Below are 21,929 nucleotides of genomic sequence, written 5' to 3'. Positions count from 1 at the left end.
CCCTACAGGTCCCAATCCTATAAGAATCACCAGGAATTGTCCCAAAAGGACATCCATGAACCATCACTCCCAAAGCAACACACAAAGGTGAGCCTTCCAGAACCTATCATTTTCAGCACTGTACATCATCCAAAAAGTGCCTCAAACAAAATTTAATGATGCTTTGTGATATAGTGATTAGATAAAAATATAGTTTTGACATGCTTAAAAGATATAATATATTTACTTTAATATTTGAAAGACAAGGATAAATGTCTCAGAAAATGAGGCATTCTTCACCAACAAAAAAATCAATTTCCCTTTAAGTAGATGGCAAGCAAGCTACCATAGCACTAAATATATTGCAAAAAAAACACACAAAAGGAATATTCTGTTGTTCGCTCACTCTACCCATAAATGCAGTCACCAGAGTTTTGTTCTGAGCACTCTCTTTTCACCCTAGCTTGATACTTTCTTGAGTAATGCCTTCCATTTCTATTGTTTCAATCAATAAAACATGGTTAAGCTAGTGCTCCTAAGTCTTTATCTCTGGCCCTGACTGGCCACACACTAGAAATAGTCCCACTGAAATCTCACATTAATTGAAAGCCAACGCTGAACTGTTTCTCTCCACCTCTTTCTCTACATCCGTTTCCACCATGACATTCTTTTTTTCCTTATTGAAACATATCACTATTCAATGAGTCAACAGAAGTAGAAGGTGATGATTTTCTTTCCCCCTTATCTCCAAACAGCCCTCAAATCCATTTTCCCAGTCAGATTTCATATGTATAACGTTAAACTGCTCACTCTCTTGCCACTATAGCTGCAGTTTCCACCCCCTTCTCTCCCCAAAACACATCTACCCTGTCACCAAGCCTCTGTTCCTAAGTTACAAAAGGTATCATTTTTTCCTCTGCTACAAAAACACCCAAGGCAATTTTCCTTTACATTCAAGAAATAAGTACCAGCTCCTAGACATAGCACCCAGAGCCTCCATAGATTGACCTCTGCCTACTTCTCTAGTCTTATCTCTCATCATACCCTGTGGCAGTTTAAACACAGGCCTGTTATAAATTCTTTGATGCCCCTTCCATTAAGAGGTGAGATCTTTGTCCCACATTCCACCTTTGAATCGCCCCACCCTTGAATCGGGGTGGGCTTGTCATTCCTTCAAACAGTAGGTCACCTTGTGAGAAGTACAATATCCCTGAGACTGCCGAGCTAGAGGGGTCAAGTGTAATCAGTATTCCAGCTAAGCTGCCAGACACAAGAGTGAAGAAGTCACCTTAGTAGCGGATTGGCCAGCAACAGATGTTTTGCGTCCCAGCAGTTGGTGACACTCCAGCCATTCCACCCTCCCTGTGGAGGTATGCCCTGATTCCTACGCTCACAAAATCCCCAAGTATAAATAATAAAATGGTTATTGTTCTGTGCTACTATATTTCAAAATTTTTTTAAACAGCGATAGGCAGAACACACTATTAGCTACACTTTTTGATTAATAGTTGCAGTTTCCTGAATGCAAATGGCATTTCTTTCATCAGTGCCTTCCTCTAACTGCAGTATCTGTGTAACCTGTACTCTGTTAGATGAGTTAGCATACCTTACTATCTGGTTCAACATCTAGGTCCTCTATTAGAGTGTGGGCAATTTGAAACGTAAAGCACCACTGTATTTCAGCCACACATCTAGTGTAATTCTTGGCCATAGTGGGGGCTGACTCTTTATTTGTGGAAAGGTCACATTTGAGCTTTCAAATTGCCAATGACAAAGAACACAGGGTTCTAATGTAATATATGAAGGATCTCTAGGAACAATATCATCTTTCATTAAAACATTTCATTTCCATATGGTGTTCATTAACTATGCCTAACTGCACAGTGATTGGTTCATTAAAACATAAAAATCAGGCACAAAACAGAATTCTTAAAATGAATGTACTTAATACAAGTATAATTGAATAAACTGTGTTTATCAAGATAAAACATAAGGGCAATTTTTCATATTACGTCCATTTTTATAACTCCTCATCTATATTAAGAAATGTTATAGAAAATTATTTTAGAATCACCTTTGATTCTTCCCTTGTTTATTTACTTTCAGTCTTGAAGTCACACAAAAATATAAGTGGAAATTCCTACACAGTCAAACATTTAGTACTCTTGATTCCCAAAGAAAGAGAAAAATGTGCTTAATTATAACATCACATTTGTCCTTTTAATAGCACTATACCCGAGGACGCAAGGAGGAATACAAAGAAAGAAATCACAGAATAAAAATTAAGAAATTTCTTGGGCATGGGTGTTAGTTGACAATGTTTATCTCTTAATTGTACTTTTCTTTTTCAAGATGGTATGTTTAAAACACAGGAATTATTTCCCTCAAAATTCACTGAATATAGCTTGAGAGAAAATTAGGAGTAAATTAACTGAGATATATACTGTATTCAAATACATGAGCATAAAGTTTTAATGTGAGGATTTGTAGAAAAAATAAACTTTGAAGACAGTGAAGCACATTCACTAAAAAATTTTAAGACTGAGATAGATGAAAATGTATTTCCTTATATATCCTATGGTTGATAATTATAGAAATGAAACCATATATTTAGAATTGGAATTTAAAGAATACTTTAAACCATATTCTTTCTTTAATATAAGGACTTTCCCTTTGTAGGCTCTTTGCGCAATGTTATAAAATAGTAACTGACAAGCTAATAGCTCTAAGAAAGAGGGAACTGCTCAGACACATCTGAAAAATTACTTCTGTACCTCAAAATCATATATGCTCCTTTGAAAATATTTAAGACATTTTGCGACAAATATACTCACATCAGAATATGTACTAAACATGCTTTCTCCCCACAGGTAAGTTTTGCTGAGACTTTACTGAAACAGTTATTGCCTACTCCATACATGAGTCAGTCACTGGCTTTCATTCACATGTGTTTCTTTTTAGTAGCTGGATGGTTGAAATATCGTCCCAATTATATGTGAGACAGGTTACTGTGATAACTTATACCATTAGTACAATATGGTACGTAAATATGTTACAACCTCTGTCTTATCTTAAATTTCAACTGACAGTTAATATGGCCACCTGCATGGTCTGCTTTTATGAGATCTCAAAACAGTAACCAAAGAGGAGATGCCTGTGTTAGATATTACCGCATCAAAGTCTCATGCTCTTTTAGGAATGTAGACTTTCAAGGTAAAGTAGAACTCAGGAAATCAGGCTCGTATTTCTTTCACAGTGTTACCATAAATTAGATTTTCCACAGTGCTTTTCCTTACACATAGCTGAAAATACTATCCTGTTCCATGGGTTTTTTTTCATTTACAATTTTCAGGATAGAATGAAATTATATCACAATGCACTCAGTACTCCATTCCAAAAGTTCATTTTAATGCAACACCTGGAAAAACAATTGGTCTCTGAATCCCAGTAAACAAAGTTATTTTGCTCAGCTGAAAATTTCAATAAATTTTGGCAAAGACTACCCTGATTAGTGAAAAATCTGGATTATTTAATACTTCTAAAGATTTAAAAAGTGTTGTGGTAAGAACTAAACATGTTGAACTATTTCTTAGTGCACAATGTTCATGAAAATGAACTTCATTATTCGTATAAAATAATTATATAAATGGATGGTAATAAAGTGTTTGAAGATCTATGAGAAAGTTTATTTTATGGAGTCCTTATAATAGTTACTCTCAGTTTACTGGGACGTGAATGTAATCATCAGTACAATCAGTCTCATATTATGATGGGGTGTCTGGGGTCTCAACACATCTGATGGTGAGCTTTGGTCCAAAGTCTGTCCCATAGCGTTGCAGGGAGAGAAGGCTTATTTTATTTATATACCTTATGAGACTAAGAACTCAATCAAAAGGGGGGAGGGGGTAAGGATAGTCAGAAGTGGAAGCGCAAGAAATAGAACAGGAAGAGGCAAATATTGACAGTGTGCTTTATAATGAAGAAGGACCCTTGAGCAGTGGTTAAAGTCTCATTGGCAAAAGTCAGGTGCAGAAATCTCAGTTGCAGAAATGTATACGGCCCTTAAATCCAATTGTGTGCTCACTCTGTCATCCCCTGATTATAATTTGGTTTTCCACGTAGGATTGACTACAGGAAAATAATTCAGTAATCACACTGTCATGATTATTATGGTTTTTGTGAAAGTAGCATTTTCCATTATAAGTAAATAAGTTGAAATTTTGGAGTACCATCTTTAATGGAAAACATTAATATGTAATAATTCATACAGTATAAAATTGCAGGTATAACAATCAAGTCTGTAAGACCAGTGCTCTATTTGAGAAGAGAGCCCCATAAACACTAAAAATCAAGTAGAATCAAATAATTTCTAGTGCTTGGGAAACAACGTTCATTTAATGTCATGTGGTAAAATGTTAAAGAAATAAACCACCAATCAGTTATTTTAAAATCACATCTCTATGATGATACACAAGTCACATTAATATATATATATTTGGTAGTTATAAATTCAAATTATAAAAAGTAGTTCACCATTGCTTTTATCTAGATATTTATGTCAAGAAGCAGAAGTCTTAAGTTATCTAAATTAGGACTCAGTCTAATACATTAAAATATATATTATATTCTCACAACTACCTTGGAAAGATAGAATATAATGATGACGTTTTCATTTTCTACCTGGAGACACTAAGTTCAGTTAACTGATTTTTATTTTGTTAAAAAAAAAAAAGGAAAGTTATCAGAGCCAAGAATGATTCTGTCCATATCATCTGAGACTCAAACTTACGTATTATTCCCTTCTCCCTAATGTGATGTCACTAACATGTTGATAAAAGAATAATAAAGGTTTAAGTTCATAACATCAAGGATAACAGAATAGGAGCCATAAATGGATACGAGTTTTTGGAGAACTGAAGATAAATGCAGTAATATTAATGGAGAACACATAGTAAGGGAAGTCTCATCCTAGTACATATGGAAAGAGGATTAAGTCTATAAGAGTAAGGAGGGAAAAGAGACCAGCAAATAGCAGGTAAAATGGCGGGGCTCTGAATAAAACAGAGAGATTAATCAAATGCTCATGTCAATCACTATGGATAATCAGTCATGGTCAGACATAAACAAACCAACTAATTGATCTTCCAAGCAAATAAGAAGCAATTTTAACTATAGTAACTGAATAATCCCGGGGGTGGGGGGTGGGGAAATGCCAACATAAAGGCATTTTAGTCCTCAGTTTACCTGGACTGATCTCTCTAAAGCATCATCAATGAGCCCTGGCTCATTTTTTAAAGTTATCTACCAGTTTATGCTTACATTCAATCAAATATCAACCTCAACAGACAGCCATAGGAAGCTCTGAATAGGAAAGAATCAGAGTTTATGTGTTGATTATGCAGAATATATTTATGATTGCCAATATATAAACACTCTGTTGGTTTTAAAACTTTTGTAATCAACATATACTAACAACTTGGAAGAATCATATGTGTACAAAATAGAATGTGAATTTTATGAAACTTAAAAAATGAAAGTGCAGATGACAGAGGTTAGTGGATGGGAGAAAAGTACACAGACATGCAAATATCCATGTTTGACAAAACAGAATGCCAAAAGATATTCTACAGTTGATTGAGAAAGAATTAAAAGTGCTATCACATTATATAAAGTCACAAACCTAACCAATAAAAGAATGAAAAGAGAGAAATTTCACGTTAGCAGCACTCCAAGAAAGACGTGTCTATATTTACTATCTCCAATTCTTCCCTCCTGTTTTATATTGAACAGATTCCAACCAAGCTGTCACAGCAATGACTCCAGTGAAATAGCTCATGTCAAAGTCTCCATTACAAAATCCATGCATGGGTCAGTTCTCAGTACTCACTCTACTTACATGCAACATTTGATGCAGCTGAGGTCGTGTAGATAGATAGGTAATGGTTAGAAGCATAAACTCTGTGGCCAGATTGTCTGGATTCAATTTATAAATTAGTCACCATGAAACCTCATGCCATTTCATTATTTTTCCATTGTCAGTTTCCTTATCTGAAAACGAGGATTAATAATAGCAACTATGTCATAGGGTTGTTGTGAGGATTGTAAGACTGAATATGTGTATAAGGTACTTAGAATAGTGACTGAAACACATTGGGGGCTTCCTTTTAATTATTACTATTGATTTCTCCCTCCTCCTTGGAACACTTCCTTCACTTACTTTGCAGGAAAACAAGTTCTGGTTTTCTTCCTACATTACAGGCTGCCTCTTTTTAGTTTCCTCTACTTGCTATCTCCCTGATCTATAAACATTGGTGGGCTCCAGTCCCCAGTCCTCTTATCTTCATCTATACACAATTTTGATGACTTTATCAAGCCTAGTCTCATAGCTTTTAATTTCTATAGGGTTACATTTCCAGAATTTTTGTCTAGCCCACATCTGTCCCTTAAATCCAGTCTTGCAATTCCAATTATCTCCTTAATATCTGCACTTAGATATACATAGTAGACATCTCAAAACTGATGAGGATAAAGGAATATTTGACCTTCTCCCTACCAAGCCTGCCCTTCCCACATTCTTTTCCATTTCAGTAAATGGAAACACCATCTTTCCAACAACTAACAATAACGTTACAGTTGGCTCTCTGTTTACTAATTCTACTGCCAATCAGTCAGTGAATTCTACCCTACCTTCAAAATATAAGTGGAATTTTTCCTCCCCCTCCACTTTCACCATGGTAGTCCAAGGTTTTCTCCGTGACTCCTTGCTTTCACCTTTTTCCCACTATGATCTATTCTCAACACAGCAGCCAAAGTGACCCCTTGATTTCTCTACCTGTTTACGCCCTTCCTTATGACATAGAGTAGGTTCCCATCTCCTGGAGTAAAATCCAAAGTCCTTACAAAGAGGACAGGGTAATACTAGTATCTCTGTGCTCTTTTTCCGAACTATATCTTACTCTTCTGCCTTCTTTTCTCTGATGTAGCCCAACTGGGATATTTTCTCTCTTGAAATAGAGCAGGCAGGTTCCCAACTCAAGCTCTTAGCTCTTCTTCTGTCAATCTGAAACACTCTACAACAAAATAATCACACAGCTAGTCTTTCGCCCCCTTTGCTCAATGTCATCATCTGAGTAAGAACTTTCCTCAGAACCTTATCTACATTGGCAGAAATATGGCTCCTAGGCATCTTATTTCCCAGATTTATTTTTCTCCACTATCAGCTGTCCAATTACTGGTATATATTTTAATAATATTGTATTGTTCGTACCCCATCACTAGAATGTAAGCCTCAAGCGGGCAGAATTCTTCAATCTGTTTTGTCCTCTGCTGTATCTCTAGTGCTTAAAAGAGTGCCTGGAACATACTAAGTGCTAAATAAATATTTGTTGACTACATTAAAGGGGGATGGGAGAGATGGGAGAGTGTGTGAATCAAAAGATAATGACCAAATTAATAAATAAAAACTAATAGTAGAAGTATTTTATTCAGCTATATGGTATTAACTACTAAAGGAAATACCTGAAATAATTAAAGGGGTTACATCTGTGTAGCCAGACTGAGCTTGGAAGGGTCTGAGCATTAGACTGTGATTTTTAAGGATATTATTACTTTGAATTACTTTTACATGTTTAATAAAAGTTAGAAGTAAAATGGACAGAATTCATAAGAGAAAGTTAGAAAGGAGGGAAAAGTGACGAACTTGACTTAAGGTTTCTAATATGGGTCAATATATTCTATTAACACATGTGAGATAATCTTAAAGTAGGTGAAGGGAATATGAAAGTCGGTATTTGTGCGTCTATTATACACTATGTGTCATGCTAAAGATGCACTTTAAACATAGATTATTTCAAGTGGGCGTCTCAATACCCTACGGGCAAGTCATCATAATTTCAATATTAGAGGTAAGAACACTGGTATTTGAGCAGGCTAAAATCACTTGCCCAATGCTACACCATTGAGAATTGGCAGGGAGAATTCAAAATATGTTTGCCTGACTCTAAAATAACCCAAACTATACAGATGCTGCTTCATCTACAACAACAGAAGTATGAGTGGTTATCAAGCTTTTTAAATAGGGAATAGAAACATAGAACATAAGCAAAGTGTATGTGTGAGTGTGTGTGTGTGTGTGTGTGTGGGTGGGTGTGTGCGCGCAATACACTTAATATTACACCCTCTCGGTTTCCTAAATTAGTCAAATAAAGAATAATTTATTTCCTTTCAATTATTTATCTTTAGGCATTAAAAAAAAATCCTGCTTTTAAAAAAGATTCACAAATGTCCTTTTTGTTTTCCTTTCTTTACAATTTAATTGATTCACTGACTTTTTTGAAGAGTACGCTATCAGCCACAATACAGAGCTGAGTTAAGCAACTAACTGAAGCCAGGTTTACGAGGGCTTAAATTACCAGGATCTTCCTGTCATCTTAAATTAAACTCCTTATATATTTTGCAAGATTTATAACCCCAGGCTAGAAAGATGTAAACTGTCCCAAATTTCAGAGTGTATCTCCCAGAAGGAAATTATGTTTCCTGGAAAAGAGAAAGGCACATGTCCTCAAATGGGAAGAGGGTTCCAAGAGCTACATGTGTGTCAGGAGTCGCGGGAACCTTGGAAAGGGGGGCAAAGGGAATAGACAAGTCACTCAAAGAGCGTAAACCTAAGGATTTTGCAATATCATTTGAGTTCTATAGGAGCAAGTTAATCTAAACTGCAAGTGAACACAATTTCGATTTTTGTCCTATGAAATGAAAAGCAGAAGGGCAAATGATTATGTGTGGAGCTCATAATCTCCCATATTCCTAAAATAGCTCCTATTTTACTTCAGAACTGCCTTTAAAACTTCTGTCATCTACCAATATGATTTCTTATCTACCTGCACTTTCATGTTTAATTGTATTTTTTACATGTTTTAATTCTACAAAACATGGAGTATTTGTTCATGTGATTCTAGAATCATTATTTGTGAGTTGGTAAAATTTACCAACTGTTTAATAATAGGATAAAAGGTCATTGGACCAAAATTAAAGTAGAAGACCCACATTTTAAGGAAAATCACTTCCCCTTTTATAAGCTTTTAACAAATAACAATTATCTTCTACATATACTATCATGCTAATACCTCATACATAATCAGAGCAGTACATAAGAAAAACACATTTTAAATTTTATAATTTTCTTTCACTATAAAACTCTACGAGATAGTCTCAGGGAAATTATGCATTCACAGCATGCAGTCTGCTCATTGTTGGCTGGTCTCATGTGCCAGGCACTGTGTATGGTTTTGGTGAAACTGAACTCTCTGTTACCTTTCATGTCAACTAGAACTCTAATTCTCAAAAAAACAAACAAACAAAAAAAGTGAAAAAGTATGACTAGCAGAAATATTCTAAACACCTAAGACATATTTACTGATGGAAATTAATTTTCTGAGTTTGAAAATTATAGAATTCATTTCTACCTTGTTTTTTAGAATGAAACATAGTATTTTCCCCACCTCCTACTCAACACCTATAAAAAATAACTATGATTTCTACTTATCACTTTATATTAAAAATATTTTTCATACTTCCCCAGGTGGTTAGAGAAAGGGTCTTTAAATCTACTCCTTCCAAAACAGAAAGAGAGAAGAAGCTGGCTTTGTCTTTTACATTAAGTAAATGCAAACAGAATGCTTAACGTTATGTAATACAGCAAGATGTTTAATCTTTGCCCATGTAATGTCCTTCCAGAGATCACTAATATAACCTGTTTTATGTTAAATATATTCAACTGTTTAAGAATTGATGATTTTATTAATCAAGTCTTTATCATTCCAAATATTATGAAGTATTTCCCTATGAAGGATTTAAGAAATTTAAAATTCAAGTCTGACATTTATTTTAATACAAATACTGCAAGTGGGTCAGTCAAGTCAAATGATAAAAGAGATTGGTGGGCAAGGAACAAGCTTGCCTTCACATGTCATCAATTTAAATCATATAAACAAGACCATTAGGAATAATTCAAAGTATGTGGCTTTCAATAGTATTTTCTCCTTATAACATTAAACTATACTGATGAGAGAAATTTTTACATTAATATTATTTATTAACAAAATTGATTAGTAATCTGGGCATCTTAAAGATAATACTTTGGTGTTGGATTAGTTGTAGCATGAATATTTTTTACCAGTCTGTAATTAAATATTTTTTTAAATTAAAGTTTATTGGGGTAACAATGGTTAGTAAAGTTACATAGGTTTCAGGTGTACAATATTGTAATACATCATCTACATGTCACATTGTGTGTTCACCACCCAGAGTCAGTTCTTCCGTCACCATATATTTGATCCCGTTTACTCTCATCTACCACCCTTTTCCCCCCTCATCCTCTGGTAACCACCAAACTATTGTCTGTGTCTATGAGTTTTTGTTTCTTTGTTTGTCTTGTTCCTCTGTTGTTTTCAGTTTTATATCCCACATATCAGTGAAATCGTATGGTTCTCAACTTTTTCTGTCTGACTTATTTCACTCAGCATAATAATCTCAAGATCCACCCATGTTGTCACAAATGGCACTATTTCATCTTTTCTTATGGCAGAATAGTATTTCATTGTGTGACTGCTATCTGTCACTGTCTACCAAAATAACTCAAAATGGATCAAAGACCTAAACATAAGACCTGAAACTATAAACTGCATAGAAGAAAACATAGGTACTAAACTTATGGATCTTGAGTTCAAAGAGGATTTTATGAATTTCACCTCAAAGTCAAGGGAAGTAAAAGCTGAAATGAATGGGACTATGTCAAACTGCAAAGCTTCTGTGTAGCAAAAGAAACCATCAACAAAATAAAGAGGCAACCAACCGAATGGGAGAAGATTTTTGCAAAAATTTTTTAGGACTGGCCCGTTGGCTCTGGTGGTTGGAGTGCCATGCTCCTAACGCCAAGGTCGCCAGTTTGATTCCAACAGCTCTCCATGACCGACTGCCATGAGTGCAAGGCTCATAATACCAGCATGGGAAACAACTGCTTGAACCGCAGAGGTGGGGGAGTTGGCAGAAAGGGGGGAAAAAGTTTTGAAGGTAGACTATGCTCAGTTAGCTGTGAATTAGATGCATCATTTCTGAATACTAGATCCATTCTCTTATTTGGTTTGTCTAAGGAAAAAAAATAAAAGACAGTGAAGAAAGGAGTCATATCAGTGACCTTCATAGCCCAAGGAATCACTCATATCACCTATTTACCTGCTTCAGGACCAAAATGATAACAAACTTGGTAATCTGTTTTCTTATCCCACAGAACCAAAATCATATTTAATTAGTAAAGAAGCAGTGCTGATAGAGGTAGCAACGCATATAGCAGTAAATTAATGAGTGATAGCCAGAAAGCAAAGGGAACATAATAGCTATAATAAATTGATAAATGACCAAAAAAAGATATCATCGGGGATCAACTAGGATAGAAGCAAATAGTTCATGCATCTGGGTAATCTTGGATGCTTCCGCTATATATCATATTTTTTCCTTTTTAAAAAAAAAATTAAATTTATTGGGTGACAATGGTTAGTAAAATTACATAGGTTTCAAGTGTACAATTCTGTAACACATCTTCTGTATATCACATTGTGTGCTCACCACCCAGAGTCAGTTTGAAACTTACTGTAGTTCAATATCATGACTACACACAAAAAAAATCAAGAACAAATTTAATTATCTTTATTATACTAATTTTATAAATATATACAAGTTTAATTTAAAATGACTTACAATTGTAACTATAAATCTTATAAAGTGTTCCGATTTTATATTGGAAGCAGCTATAATACAGATTCATTAATTCTTACATTAATTCATTTCAAAAATAGTTATTAAGAACTTACTGTGTGTAAGGCCCCGTGTTAATTCCTTGGAATACAACAGTGGTTAATATATAAAAAACATTGCTGTCCCCACAATGATTACATTCTGTAATCACAGAGGGCAGGAAGTGGCAATAATAAACAATGAATATAAGCAACAAATTGTAAGTTAGAGGTGGTTCGAGCTACAGAAGAAAGGAAAACTACAACAAAATACTACAATGGGCAGCCGGTAGTATTAAAATGGTAGTCAAGGTAAGCATCAGTTAGAAGGCAACACTTGAGCAGTTGACTTGAAGATGAGAGATTTACTCAAGCAGCTACCAGAGGAAGAGCAGTCCAGGGAAAGGAATCAACTAGCGGACATTTCCTAAGATGGCAGAAAGGCAGGGCTATTTGAAACCACTGCAAGGCCTTGAGCAGGGGAGTAAAAAGTGCCAGGTATGTTCAGAGTGTTTTATATGTACCGACCCACTGAACCCTCAAAACCTCATGAGATTTGGTGCCGTTTTTTATTCCCTTTTAACAACTGAGAATCTGAAGCACAGGGAGGTTGGGTAAGTTGCCCAAAGTTACACAGCTGGAAGTGGTTAAACTGGATCCAAGCGCAGGCAGTCTGAGTCTAAGAGTGAGCTCTTAATAACTAGAGCTGTAGTTGCTACTTCAACAGGACACACACCCCCACAAACACATTCACACAGGAGTGGAGAGGAAGCCGAGAGCCCAGGAGAGGAGAGTTTGTTCCCCACATGCTATTCCTCTGGACCCACTTTTTATTTTCTCCTCTCTTGTGTGTTTTACTTGTTAACCTTTAGATCAAAATGTCTGTTTAAATAAAAAATGATCAAATTGACTGAAAACATTTGGAGTTATTTTCAAAATAGCAAAACCAAATTAGCAATTCTTAATGTATAAAATAAATATTGTGGAAATTTATATAGTTATGCCAATTTATTTTAAATAAACAAAGAAAACATATGAAAAACACTCACTCACTCTGAAAACATATGACTTAATTTTTTTTCTTTATTAATCTACAAAGAAAAATATTAGAACAATTTCTGGCTAAATATCCAAAAGAGTACAGCAACTAGTCATTTGCACTATTCACTTGGAAAGAGGTTTGGAATCAATAGAAAGACTCCATAATCATGATTTATGACTCACATCTGAAGCAAATGAAGATAAATGTGTCACGGGAATTCTTTTTCTGCATTAATTATCTTGGTTCCATTATACAGACACTATGTTCCTTCTCTATGCATATTATCACTAAGGGCTTTTGAAAAATGCTGAAGTACGTTGATTGTTAAATATAAGTCCACATACATTCTAATTCATAGACTATTTCACTATACCCAATCTATATGAATGGAAGTATTACTGTCTGAAACATAATATTCTCCAAAACCTATAATAAATATTAAAATTAAGACTTGAGTTCCTCTATACCAGGGTCCTAAGTACTACATTTAATGTAGCAAGTACTCTACATTTATTAATTATTAATCCAAAAAGTAATTAAATACAATTTATCAGGAGAAACCTTGTTTAAGAGTACCTCAGTCTTAAAGGACACTGGCGAAAAGAATACTTTTCATAACCTTTCAATGAAAAAAATGTAACATTACCATGACTAATATATACAGCTCTATATTTTAAAATATAATACTGTTTCTGAACGTCCATGGATATCCAGCAAGAATAGAAAAAAAACAAAAAAACAAAAAACATCTCTCCAAAAGGGTCATAACCACTGAGAGATTCTGGGCAAGAAATTACACATGGCAGATACAGAAATAGAATGAGGGAAATTAATGACAAAAGATATTCCATATCACTTCCAGAGTCAACATGCTTTGCATAATACCACTTTACTTCCTATATTTTTTCAGCTACTATTCTTGCTTCTTGTCAATTCAAATAGCTTTAAACAAACTCTAGGAAATATTATGTCTGGCAGTTTTCAAAATCTACATCTCTATCTACAAACCAACCCCCAACAAAAAATAAAAAAATAAAAAATAAATATTTCCTTTTTTCTTCCCTCTCAATCCTTAAGAAAGCCAAAGAACTTACACTGTTCTTGGAAAAATTTTTTTCACTCTGATTCCTGCACAATTTCACTTGACATCACAAAAGCAAAGATGAGCTTAAACAGAAGCACATCTGCATTATTGAGTAATGACAAATATCACTCCATGGACTTTGTAATATACTCTTTATTTTTCAGTAAAACAATGATTTATTTTAAGTGATTTAATTAATCACTAATTAGTAAAATCTGCCAAAGGGAATAGAGTTTACATGGTTATATAGAGGAAGAAATATTGCTTAATATGAAGTAAGAGCTAGTTGATAGGTGAAAGAACAGAAGATTTTAGAACTATTGAATATTTGACAGTAAGCTGGGGGTGGGGATTTGTGAATGTAGTTTGAAATTTTATTTTGACCTTTGAGTCAATGCTAATTATCAAAAACAAGCTCAAGGCAAATTCAGTATTATTAGGGCTCAGTCTTGGATTCTAAGATGAAAAATTTAAATATTTACATGTGTTTGATACATGTATATATTTTTAAAGATGATGAAGAGTATTTTCACATTATATATTCTCTCTCCTTAAGAAAAATAGTCATAGCTATTGATGGAGTAGAGCTAGAAACTACGTGATTCCCTGGTCATTGATTAGAAATGAATGAGCAGTTTTCGTGAATCTTGTTAACTTCATTTCATTCTATGATCATTTTTTGATTTGTCAACTTGGCTACGTTCATTCAGTCCTAGTTATTCAATCAAACACTTGTCTAGGTGTAGCTGTGAAAGTATTTCATGGATATGGTTAAAGTCAACATAGCAGTTGACTTTAAATAAGGGAGATTACCCTAGATAATCTGGGTGGGCCTGATTCATCACTTGAAAGATTTTCAAAGCAGGATTGAAGATTCCTTGAGAAGAAATTCCATTTGTGAATAGCAGTTGGGCTTAGGCTGAAAGTTTCAGCCTGTCCTTCCTGCTGGCTGCCTAAGGATTTGTCCACGTCACTCAGGAACATGAAAACCAATTCGTCACAATGAATCTCTTAATATATACCTCTTACTTGTTCTTTTTCTCTTGTTGAACCTGACTAGTATGATTCCAAATTGGAAAACAAAACAAAACAAAAAAGCAGTAATGGAAGAGGGAAGAAAGTTGCCATGATTTATCAGCACCCCACCCCAGGCTGTGTCTACATGTACCAATAGACTCACATCTGACAAACATATTTATGTGTGTATATAAATACATACACACAACACACACACACACACACACACACACACACACACACACACACACACCTCACATCAAAAACAGTATGTTCTCAAACACTCAAAAAACTATGTTTTTCAGACCTCAAACTTTTGACGAGATTTAGAGATGCAACTGATCAAAAGTACCAACAAAAGATAACTACACAACTGGAGACTAGGTCTCAATAGCACACTCTAAATAATAAAATAATTTGCAGAAGGAAATAACTGCCATATTACTTACAAGAAAGACATTTCACAGAATTTGACACAAACACATCTTTAGAAAACAAATACAAATATTGCACCTAAAAAGTGATACATGTCATTCATCCAACCAAAAGTGGTTTTAACTTCTATAAAGTTAGTCAAATAATCCCATCACATTGATAGAACTGTATAAACATACTTTTCAAAATTGCAAACAATAATGTATTAAACACAAGTTGCATATGGACAAATTAATTTTAAACACATCCCTTGTTTCCCTCCCTTACCTGGACTGCATATCTTGCTGGGTTTTGGCCTGACTGGCTTCGGCCTGAGGAGATGCGTGAGTGACCCGCTGCTGCAGTTCCACCAAGGACTGGTAATACTGTTGTTGATGGTGTTGTTGCTGCTTGTAGCGAGACAAACTGAAAAACAGTCCTAGAATGGCTTTTAAGTTTCCATTTCTTATTTCTGTATCAAAGGGAAAATAGAAAAACAGTATCATCTGAAATGAATGTTTGTTTTGTTTTTTCACCAATGAAATTCTAGGTGCCACTCTCATGGACTAAATCTCTGAAGATAGAATGGCAACTTGATTCTCTCAGTCACAGATTCAAGCAAATATAAATTTTTGAAATATGCTAACATTGAAAGAGAGAGAGAGAGAGAGAGAGAGAGAGAGAGAGAGAGAGAGAGAGAGAGAGGATGGAGGGTACAGAGAACAAAGTTTACTTGAGTTCTGCTCTTTGCTGACCTTGAACTACGATTTTTCTAGAGTTAGCTGCTTCTTGGAAATGGATAGGCTCTCAGGAAATGGATAGGCTCTCAGGAAATGGATAGGTTCTCAATCATTTGACTTAGCACTTTGCTTCCCTCAGAAATGCACACAGCTCTTACCAACACAGTGGTGGCTATGAACCACAGAAAGCCACTTAAATGTCGGTTGTCCTGCATTGTAAATACTGGTGGTGTGGGTGCACCTCATAATAGCAACTGAATTTATAGCACTCCACACTCCTTCAAATCATGTCATAGGTATCCATTTTTAATGCTTTGATTCATTTATTTTTAATTCTTGTTACATATCAATAAATAAAAAAGATCAACTTAGTCATGACTTTAGATAATATAATTGGATAAATAAAAACGGAAATCCTAGTTCCAACACATGGCCTCCTGTGTAAATATTTCTAATACTGAATAAAAAATTAAATGCACAAAGAAAGCTACAATCTGAGCCTAGGTTTTTCTCTTGTAGTTATAGTTTTTAAAATTAGGAAAAGAGATGGAAGTAAAACTTGAAATAAGGTTATGCAACCTGTAATCATATTTTAAATAAAACTTGATATTGCCAATAAAATACATTCTCCTACAAGGTCAAGGTTTTATGTCTCCTTTCTGGAGTTTATGAACATTAATAAACTATTTATATTTCTTGTTCTCTCATGGTTCCTAATGCCACACAAACTATGCAGTGGGATTATTCATATAAAATGAAGCTTGAGTTTTTCTTCTTTTTATTTCCCCCAAACCTTCCTCACAGTTGCCATATTATAGAAGAGTTCACTCAATCATTATGAGGCTACAGTGAGAAAGTATTAATTTTCTCTCATAAACCTGAATGATCGTAAAAAATATTTAGATTTTTTTGTCTTATTACTATGCATATTTCATTAATTTAGAAAATCATTTTGAGCACTCATATATTTTTAGAAGATAAATAAAAATCAAAAGGTTTATTTTAATAAAGGATGTCATGTGAGAAGGAAGAGATATAACAAACCAAAACGAATGGTAACATTTCTAGCCTGTTTAGAAACCACTTAGAAAGTAAAATATTATCCTGGGAGAATTTTATTCTAAGTAACAGAACCACCAGTTAGGTTTTAGCCTAAGACTTCTGGCCACTAAATGTGTAATTTAATGGTATACAACATAAAATTTAAACATAAATGATAAAAATATAAAATAAAATTTAAATATAGAAAAAAATTGGGAAATATCAATAATTTTACTAAATGTTGATTATGTTTCAAAAGCCACAGAATTCCCATTTTCCCAAAGATAGCAACATTTAAAAAACTGAGAATTATCTAATATTTCTAGTATCTGTGGGGGAAAAGGGTTTTCAGAGCAAATTCATTGTAGTAAAAACATTAACCAACCTAAATAGTCAAAATGTTTAACAATAGCTAGCAGAATTTTTTATATACAATTAATATTCTAATTAAAAGTGGTTGTTGATACAGGTCTGAATGAACCTTCTATTTCACAATATTAGAAATTGGTTTTTGATAACACTACTTATTTTTTTTCTAAAATAATATATGTAGAAGAAAAAGATTCAGAGAAAAATGATAAAAGTATATCAGTCTTTTTCTACTTTTCTATACTTCAATTTTAGTGATAATCTTTTAAACCTTTAATGATTTTAAAGCCTTTACATATAACAGTTATTAGATACTGTTAGTACTAATTATTTAAGAGCTCATGATAACTTACTTAGACTTACCAAATATTTAAACTAGGACTACGAACTTGATCATATTATAGAAATATTATTGATAAAATATTGGAACATTAATTTTACTCTTGTTACCTGTATTTAGGTTCATGTAGTATCCAGCATTACCTACCTATACATTCCTCTACTTAAGACTGAAAATATGAGACACCCGTAATAACATAAAGATGTTAACCTGCCACAGCCCATATATTCAGTCATGTAAAGAGCAATTTTGGCAAAATATGGAACATATCTAAATAATTAAAGCATATCATAACCATTGCATTTATGTTTCTACTACTGTAGAAACTTTACTGCTTTCCGTTATTGTATTATGTACTCCCACTTTACATTTGTTGCATTATGAAAAAAATATTTTATACATTTGGATATCATTTGTGACAAGTGTGCTTTTTCTTACCTTCAGCCGATAGACCTTGAACATTTACTCCTCTGGCTGCTAGAAAACTAAGGCAGACATCAACATTTTCAATCTGTAACATGAAAAGCAGTGAAAAAGCAACTTAGAGGATTTTAAATAAATAAATGAGCTAGTGAAACCAGAGAGAAAGAATGAATACTTTACATTCATTTCATACTAGAGATCTTTACCAGAGTTTTACTAGAATTATTTTGGCTAAATGAGAAATGAATATAAAGCTTGCATTGTCCAGTTCTGTACTTACAAACAATTCATAAAGACCTTATCAAGAATGGAATTCTTACAGATTAGCAACCCACCTACTTAACATAAAATCAGATTTTTATGATCCATAAATGAGATTGCTTCACAAATGAGTCACAACTAAATCATCTATACAGGAGATTGTTGCTCATGTATCTTAGAATGTTGGGATGTGGGTAATTGAGATTCACCCAGTAATATCTGATAAACATGCTGAAAGATAAATAATATGGACAAAGTTTTGATACAACATGAAAGAAATGAAGCATATTTTCATCCTTGACTATAGCAAGCCTTTATTTTAAACACTGCATTTGCATTTCTACAGTTGAGTAATTCTCTGACTAAATATAGGTATTGTCTTTGTAATTTAAAACATTGATATCATGGATTTTAAATAGTTCAATATGATAACCAGCTTGTAACAACAAAGTGTGACAAACAACAACCACAAAAACAAATGACTGATTTATGTTAATTCAAAAGTTTATTTCAATATCGGCCATGGTGTTATACAGCAAAGTTAAACATCTAAAACTTTTTTTTAAGAGTGTAAGAAGGCTGAATGTTCCAGTTCTGTACGGGCTTTTGGTATTCCATAAATTTTGAAATACTTAAGTAGGAGATTTAAAGTTAATACTTGTCGAGACATTGTTTTCTGTCCCATTATATTCTCATCAAAAGCTATGCATGAGGCCGTACAAAGTTCTGCCAATGTCCTCTCTAGCTTAGCTTCATAGTAAAGTCAAAATGTCTCAAAATAAATAAATAAATAAATTAATTAATTAATTAATTAAAAGAAAAAAAGAGATTCAAGAATCTTTCCTTATACAAATGGACAACTATTTATGTTCCTTTTGAAGATGTAATTTTGTGTAAAACTTAAATAGTAATATTTAATGAGATGCTCTTTGCTTGAAAATGATCACACAGTTGCTTTGAGAAAATTCACTTTCACAATGTTTCATTCAAAGTAAGTTTCACTGAAATTAATCTACTGAAAAAATAATTGATTAAAGATGCTAAATACAACATGACAAAACAGACTTTGTTTTGCCAATCAGCATCTGAATATCCAGTAAGGCTATGGTGCTGAAATATACTTCAAATTCTTTCTTTTCTTCACATTTCACTCTGCTACTAGAAAATAAGATTATACAAGGAAACAAAGAAGGAGGAAAGAAGAAATGGGCCAAACTGGATTTCTACTATATCCACCTGAGGTACTCTTTTTCTTTTTTTTTAAATAATCACTTTACTTTTCAATTACAGTTGACATACAATATTGTATTATTTTCAGGGGTACAATACAGTTGATTAGGCATTTATAAAATTTATGAAGTGATCACCCCGATATATATAGTGCCATCTGACACCATACACTCTTATAACAATATTATTGAGTATATTCCCTATGCTTTACTTTACAGCCCCATGACTATTTCGTAACTATCAATTTGTACTTCTTAATCCCTTCTCCTTTTCACCCACCCTTCATTCCCCTCCCAGCTGACAATCATCGAAATATTTTCTGTATCTTTGTGTTTGTTTCTGTTTTGTTTATTTTGTTCTTTAGAGTCTACATATAAGTGAATCTTTCTCTGTCTGACATACTATGCTCAGCACAATACCCTCTAGACTCACCCATGTTGTTGTAGGTGGCAAGATTTCATTCTTTTTTGTGGCTGAGTAATATTTCATTATATGTATGTACCACATCCTTTTTTTATGTATTCATCTGTTGATGGACACTTAGGTTGCTTCTATATCTTAGCTATTGTAAATAATGCTGCAATGAACATATGGATTCATATGTCCCCTCAAAGGAGTGTTTTGGGTTTCTTCAAACAAAGACCCAGAAGTAGGATCACTGCGTCCTTCTTTGTCTCTTGTTATAGCCTTTGTTTTAAAATCTATTTTGCGTGGTATAAGTATTGCTACCCCAGCTTTTGTGTTTGTTTGTTTCCATTTTCATGAAATATCTTTTTCCATCCCTTTTCTTTCAGTCTTTGGATCTGAAGTGAATCTCTTGTAGGTAACACATGTATGGGTCTTATTTTCTTATCCATTCAGCCACCTTATCTTTTGATTGGAACATTTAATCCATTTACATTTGAAGTAATTGCTGATAAGTATGTAGTTATTGCCGTTTTATTATTCATAATTTTTATCTTTTTTTCTTCTTCTTCTTAAAGAAATCCTTCTAACTTCCCTTGTAAAACTGGTTTGGTGGTAATGAACTCCTTTAGCTTTTTCTTGTCTGGGAATCTCTTTATCTGTCCTTCAATTCTAATTGATAGCCTTGCTGGGTAGAGCACTCTTGGTTGTAGATCCTTGCTTCTCATCACTTTGAATATTTCTTGCAAATCCCTTCTGGCCTGCAAAGTTTCTTTTGAGAAATCAACTGACATTCTTATGGATGCTTCCTTGGAGGTAACTATCTGCTTTTCTCTTGATGTTTTTAAGATTCTCTCTTTGTCTTTAACCTTTGGCGTTTTAATTATAATGTGTCTCGGTGTGGCCTTCTCTGGGTTCATCTTGTTTAGGACTCTCTGCACTTCCTGGGCTTGTATGTTTCTTTTTCTAGGTTAAGAAAGTTTTCCATCCTTATTTCTTCAAATAGGCTTTCAATTCCTTGTTCTCTCTCTCTCCCTACAGGTATCCCAGTAATCGCAGCAAATGTTGGCATACTTGATGTTAGCCCAGAGGCCCCTTAGACTGTTCTCATTTTTTTGGATTCTTTTTTCTTTGTGCTGTTCTGATTGGATGTTTTCTGCTATTTTAACTTCTAATTCACTGATTCGAACCTCTGCTTGATCTAATCTACTGTTGATTCCCACTAATGTATTCTTTATTTCAGTTATTGTATTCTTCCTTTCTGACTGGTTCTTTTTTGTGTTTCTTATCTCTTTCTTGAAGTTCTCCCTGAGATCACTGAGCATCCTTATAACTCCACATTTGATAGTCTGCTTGTCTCTATTTTGTTTAATTCTTTTTCTGGTGCTTTGTTCTGTTCTTTCACTTGGGACATGTTTCTTTGTCTCCCCATTTTGACTGGCCCCGTGTTTTTGTGGACTTATATAGTAGGTGTCCTGTGGGATTGAGTGGCACAGTCTCCCTGGTCACCTCAGTCTGGTGCTGTAGGTGTGTTTCTTATGTGGGTTATGTGTGCCTTCCTGTTGTATTTGAAACTTGGTTGCTGTTTGGACTTCAGTGGGAGGGATTGACGCTCAGGCTGGTTGGTTGTGAGGACTGGCTATGACTACAGAGGAGAAGCTGTAATGCAGGGGCTGACCCTATAAAGCAGGATTCATTTTAGCAGGTCTCTGATGCCTGCCAGTCTACTCTTTGGGTGTGTTGCCCATGGAGGCACCTGGGTGGTGCTACACCTTGGTCTGAAGCTGGCCACGAG

General features: G+C 34.2%; 1 protein-coding gene across 8 annotated transcripts in view; it reads right to left on the bottom strand.

Moving 5' to 3' along the window:
- Positions 1–21,929, bottom strand: part of NAV3 (neuron navigator 3) — a 772,754-nt gene that overhangs the window by 199,764 nt on the left and 551,061 nt on the right. For all 8 annotated transcript variants that reach the window (XM_074325380.2, XM_088800952.1, XM_019753171.3 and 5 more), the window contains 2 exons: positions 18,254–18,326; positions 15,614–15,797 (listed from right to left, as the gene is read on the bottom strand). In XM_074325380.2, the coding sequence (XP_074181481.2) occupies positions 15,614–15,797; positions 18,254–18,326 (257 nt within the window). The remainder of the gene's footprint in view (positions 1–15,613; positions 15,798–18,253; positions 18,327–21,929) is intronic.

This window comes from Rhinolophus sinicus, chromosome 1 (assembly GCF_057876585.1).
Source record: "Rhinolophus sinicus isolate RSI-liver-muscle chromosome 1, RSI-T2T, whole genome shotgun sequence".
NCBI classification, from domain to species: Eukaryota; Metazoa; Chordata; class Mammalia; order Chiroptera; family Rhinolophidae; genus Rhinolophus; species Rhinolophus sinicus.
Note: the sequence above shows the minus strand (reverse complement) of the source record. Positions and strands in the feature narration are given on the sequence as shown.